We start from the raw sequence: 5,755 nt of genomic DNA on the forward strand, positions 1-5,755 counted from the left end.
CCTGAACAGGCAGTTAACCCACTGTTCCTAGGCCGTCATTGAAAATAAGAATCTGTTCTTAACTCACTTGCCTGGTTAAATAAAGGTTAAATCAAAAAAAAATGTAAACAAAAAAAAACATAACCCATAACACATAGCCCGTAACTCATAACCCTAAACTTTGTCCTCTTGGGGACGTGAGAAATGTCCCGTTGAGGGAGAATTGTCTTGTTTTATTATCCTTGTGGGGAATTTAGGTTGCCACAAGGATAGAAGAACCAACACACACCACACACACCACACACACACACACACACACACACACACACACACACACACACACACACACACACACACACACACACACACACACACACACACACACACATACACCACACCCATACACCACACACCCACACACACACACACACACACACACACACACACACACACACACACACACACACACACACACACACACACACACACACACACATACACACACCCATACACCACACACAGCCTCCTGCGCCTGGGACATGCGTGTTCCTTTAGATGGGTTCAGCACAAAGATGATGCCATCAATCACACACGGACTGGGACTGGGAAATGAGAAATATGGATTTATTTATAGACAAGAAGCCGTGACTCAGATCCAGACAGATTCACACATACACACACACATTCACATATTTAGAATTCACACACACACACACACAGACACACACATTTAGACACACACACACACACACACACACAGACACAATCATACACCCACACCACACACACACACACACACACACACACACACACACACACACACACACACACAGACACACACACATTCAGATTCACACACACACACACACATTCACACACAGATTCACACAGACACATTCACACACACACACACACACACACACACACACACACACACACACACACACACACACACACACACACATTCCATACACATTCACACCCATCAGACCACACCATTGACCTGGCTCATTCAGCCTCCAGCGCCTGGGACATGATTCACATTCACATTGTTCCTTTAGATGGGTTCTTGTTAGACAGCAGCTGGGTGGAACATTCAGATTCAGTTAGCAGCAAAGATGATGCCATCAATCAGGTCCTCGAATACACACGGACCTGGGACTGGGAAATGAGAAATATGGATTTATTTATAGACAAGAAGCATTCGTGACTCAGATCCAGACAGATTCACATTCACACATACACATTCAGATTCAGATTCACATTCACATTCAGATTCACATTCACATTCAGATTCACATTCACATTCAGACCATTTTATTGTCCCATTGCTTCAGCAATTTGGTTGCAGACACTATAAAATCATCAGATATGCACACCACACCAGAGACCAGAAAGAGCCATAAATGGTTATATCATTATCAAACATCCATTACTCAGGTATGGAATCAATGAACTATACAGAGATCTTGTTTTTTTACCCTCCACGAAGCTGGGGAACGAGGCGTTGTTCTGTGTTGGTTCAGGCTGAGGTGTGAACAGACAGAGAGGAGATCCTAACCTGGAACAGACAGAGGGCCCAGAGGGGGCTCTGAACAGACAGTGGAACAGACAGGGGGCTGCCAACTGAAACAGACAGAGAGGAGATCTGCTCTGAGATGTTGTGGGGCATCTGGAACTGGAACAGACAGATCTTACTAACAACTGTAACAGACAGAGGGGAGATCTGACTAACAACTGAAACAGACAGAGGGGAGATCTTACTAACAACTGGAACAGACAGAGGGGAGATCTGACTAACAACTGGAACAGACAGAGGGGAGATCTTACTAACAACTGGAACAGACAGAGGGGAGATCTGACTAACAACTGGAACAGACAGAGGAGATCTTACTAACAACTGGAACAGACAGAGAGGGGAGATCTTACTAACAACTGGAACAGACAGAGAGGAGATCTGACTAACAACTGGAACAGACAGAGGGGAGATCTGACTAACATCAGACAGGAACACGACTGCAGATGAGATGTAGGTCAAATCTGGTGCAATGTTTGTTGTACATGGTCCCTGTCAAGTAAACTAATAAAACAAAACCTGTTTGTGTGTCTGTGTCCGTGTCTGTCTCTCCTCGGGGTACTCCCTCTGTGGCTCTGTGTTGTGGTGTGAAGCTGGTGGAGCTGGTGATGTTGATAGTTTTACAGCCCTGGGATGTTTGTCCAGGCTGGATGAGGAGTCAGAAGTGGGCCTTGGGCTGGGGCTGGTGGTGCTGTCTCTGCGAGGGTGATAGGTCTGGGTCTGGTGGCTCTCCTGGAGGAGAGGAGACGGAGGCTTGGCGCTCCAACTGGTGGTGGTCTCTCTGCAATGCTGCTCGGTCTGTCGGGTGTTGGAAATGTGTTCCTGTGTCTGGGCATTGTGGCTGGGAGGTGGGGCAGGCCTAGGGCTGTCAGAGGTGGACCCAGGGCTGTCAGAGGTGGGTCTAGGGCTGTCAGAGGTGGGCCTAGGGCTGTCAGAGGTGGGCCTAGGACTGTCAGAGATGGGTCTAGGACTGTCAGAGGTGGGCCTAGGGCTGTCAGAGGTGGGCCTAGGGCTGTCAGAGGTGGGCCTAGGGCTGTCAGAGGTGGGCCTAGGGCTGTCAGAGGTGGGCCTAGGGCTGTCAGAGGTGGGTCTAGGACTGTCAGAGGTGGGCCTAGGGCTGTCAGAGGTGGGTCTAGGGCTGTCAGAGGTGGGCCTAGGGCTGTCAGAGGTGGGCCTAGGGCTGTCAGAGGTGGGCCTAGGGCTGTCAGAGGTGGGCCTAGGGCTGTCAGAGATGGGCCTAGGGCTGTCAGAGGTGGGCCTAGGGCTGTCAGAGATGGGCCTAGCGCTGTCAGAGATGGGTCTAGCGCTGTCAGAGATGGGCCTAGGGCTGTGGCTGGGACTGACGGGACTCTCTTTGTGTTGCTGCTTGGTCTGGGCCTGTGTTGGGTGGGTGGGTGCTTGTCTCTTGTTGGTCTGGGCATGTGTCGGGTGGGTGGGTGCTTGTCTCTTAAGCATCTGGGCCTGTGTCGGCGGGGCCTGTCTATACTGGGCCTGGATTTGGTGGGCCTGGATGTGCTGCATTTGGGCCGGGGTCTGGGGGGGTTGAGGGTGTGGTGTGTTGGGGCTAGATCTGTGTGTAGACCTGATAGCACTTTCTCTACAGTTCTGTGTCTGCTGGTGTTGTCGGACGTCGCTCTGGGCCTGTAGCTGGTGGTTCTGGACCTGTTTCGGGAGGAGATCGACCTCTGTCAGGTAGGTGTGGGTCTGGTAGGCCTGTTTTGGGAGGGTATGGACCTCTGTCAGGTAGGTGTGGGTCTGGTAGGCTTGTTTCGGGCGGGCCTTGGCCTGCTGAGTGTGGGACTGTGTCTGGTGAGGGTGTGGGGTGCTGGGGCTGGGCCCGGATCTAGGCCTGGGCCTGGGCCTTGGTGGTCTGGGCCTGACGGCAGCCTCTCTGCAGTCCTGTGTCTCTGAGCTGCTGCTGCTACTCATGTATACCTTCATCTCAGACACTATGTGACCAGTGTATTCCTGCCTGTCAGTCTCCCTCGCGGCCCTTCCTCCTTCCCTCCCACTCTTTACACCTCCCCTCTCACTCCTTCCTCCCCGTCCTCCTCCCTTCCCCTGCCTCTTCACCTCCTTATGGGCCCTTTGAGGGGCTTCACATGTCCAATCCCTTCCCCCTCCACTTCCCTTATAGGGAGCCCTTTGTGGGGACTGTGAGACACACACTGAGCTCTTACTGTCCTCAGGGGTGTTACAGTTCCCTATAGAGAAGACCTCAACTTCCGCTCTATCATTGTCTTCTCTATCTCCCTTTCTCATCCTCTCCTCCTTCCGCTGGCGGCTGGATGTTTGCTCCTGCACTCTGCAGACCTCACCGTCCTCCCTGTCTCGGTCCCCCCTCTTTCCCCCTCTCATTCTCTCTCCCTCTCTCATCCTCTCCTCCTCCCTCTCTCCCTCCCTCGTCCTCTCCCCCTCCCTCTCTCCCTCTATCATCCTCTCCCCCTCCCTCCCTCCCTCTCTCATTCTCTCTCCCTCTCTCATCCTTTCCTCCTCCCTCTCTCTCTCCCTTGTCCTCTCCCCCTCCCTCTCTCCCTCTCTCATCCTCTCCCCCTCCCTCTCTCCCTCTCTCATCCTCTCCCCCTCCCTCTCTCTCATCCTCTCCCCCTCCCTCTCTCCCTCTCTCATCCTCTCCCCCTCCTTCTCTCCCTCTCTCATCCTCTCCCCCTCCCTCATCAACTCCCCCTCCCTCTCTCCCTCTCTCATCCTCTCCTCCTCCCTCTCTCCCTCTCTCATCCTCTCCCCCTCCCTCTCTCCCTCTCTCATCCTCTCCCCCCTCTCTCTCTCATCCTTTGCCCCTCCCTCTCTCCCTCTCTCATCCTCTCCCCCTCCCTCTCTCCCTCTCTCATCCTCTCCTCCTCCCCCTCTCCCTCTCTCATCCTCTCCCCCCCCCTCTCTCTCATCCTCTCCTCCTGCCTCTCTCCCTCTCTCATCCTCTCCCCATATTTCTCCTGGTGGCTGCTGGGTGTTTTCTCCTGCTCTCTGTCCTCTGTCTCCTCAGAATCCTCCTCTGTGTATGTGGTCACATCCCGCTCTTCCTCTGTTTCCCCCATCTCATCTGGGAAATTCTTCTCTTTCTGCCCCTCCACCTCCTCCTGCCCCTTCTGCTCCTCCACCTCCCCCTTCTGCCCCTCCACCTCCTCCTCCCCCTTCTGCCCCTCCACCTCCTCCTCCCCCTCCACCCCCTTCTGCCCCTCCACCTCCCCCTTCTGCCCCTCCCTCCCCTTCTGCCCCTCCACCTCCTCCTTCTGCCCCTCCACCTCCTCCCCCTTCTGCCCCTCCACCTCCACCTCTGCCCCTCCACCTCCTCCTTCTGCCCCTCCACCTCCTCCTCCTGCCCCTCCACCCCCTTCTGCCCCTCCACCTCCTCCTTCTGCCCCTCCACCTCCCCCTTCTGCCCCTCCACCTCCTCCTCCCCCTCCTGCCCCTCCACCTCCACCTCCTCCTCCTGCCCCTCCACTTCCTCCTCCCCCTTCTGCCCCTCCACCTCCTCCTTCTTCTCCTCCACCTCCCCCTTCTGCCCCTCCACTTCCTCCTCCCCCTTCTGCCCCTCCACCTCCTCCTTCTGCCCCTCCACCTCCTCCTCCCCCTCCTGCCCCTCCACCTCCTCCTCCCCCTTCTGCCCCTCCACTTGCTCCTGCCCATTCTGCCCCTCCTCCTGCCCCTTCTGCCCCTCCTCCTGCCCCTCCTGCACCTCCACATTCCCTTTCTCCTCCTCGTCTCCAGCCTTGGGGGCATGACATGGATTGTCACTGAACTGATGCTCAGATGAGATACAGGGATTTGTATCTGTCTCTAGTCTTTCATTATACATAAGCATTTCCTCAGACTCAGGTCCGTACAGTAACCTGGTGTGTTTGCATTGTCCAGTGCTGCTCCCATCCCCCTCCAGGCTGTTCCCCTCCACTCTACCCTCCACATAGGTACCATCCTGACCTTCTACATTGGAGTCATCCTTGGGGCAATAGGTACCATCCTCACATTCCACGTAGGTTCCGTCTTCATCTTCTTTGTAAGTTCTGTCTTCACATTCCACGTAGGTTCTGTCTTGGTGTTCCGTGTAGGTCCTGTCTTGGTGTTCCGTGTAGGTTCTGTCTTGGTGTTCCGCGTAGGTTCTGTCTTGGTGTTCCACGTAGGTTCTGTCTTGGTGTTCCACGTAGGTTCTGTCTTGGTGTTCTGCGTAGGTTCTGTCTTGGTGTT

At 54.5% G+C, this 5,755-nt stretch overlaps 1 protein-coding gene across 1 annotated transcript in view; it reads right to left on the reverse strand.

The window, feature by feature from the left end:
* Window positions 1–1,081: 1,081 nt before the first annotated feature.
* The window catches only part of LOC127908478 (apoptotic chromatin condensation inducer in the nucleus-like), a 6,998-nt gene continuing 2,324 nt past the window's right edge, over window positions 1,082–5,755 (reverse strand). Inside the window, exons 2-5 of the mRNA XM_052467036.1 lie at window positions 5,160–5,755; window positions 2,180–3,709; window positions 1,461–1,506; window positions 1,082–1,140 (exon numbers count right to left, since the gene is read on the reverse strand). The exon at window positions 5,160–5,755 is cut by the window's right edge and continues 1,279 nt beyond it. Of these exons, the coding sequence (XP_052322996.1) occupies window positions 1,082–1,140; window positions 1,461–1,506; window positions 2,180–3,709; window positions 5,160–5,755 (2,231 nt within the window). The remainder of the gene's footprint in view (window positions 1,141–1,460; window positions 1,507–2,179; window positions 3,710–5,159) is intronic.

The sequence above is a fragment of the Oncorhynchus keta genome, chromosome 17 (assembly GCF_023373465.1).
Source record: "Oncorhynchus keta strain PuntledgeMale-10-30-2019 chromosome 17, Oket_V2, whole genome shotgun sequence".
Lineage (NCBI taxonomy): Eukaryota > Metazoa > Chordata > Actinopteri > Salmoniformes > Salmonidae > Oncorhynchus > Oncorhynchus keta.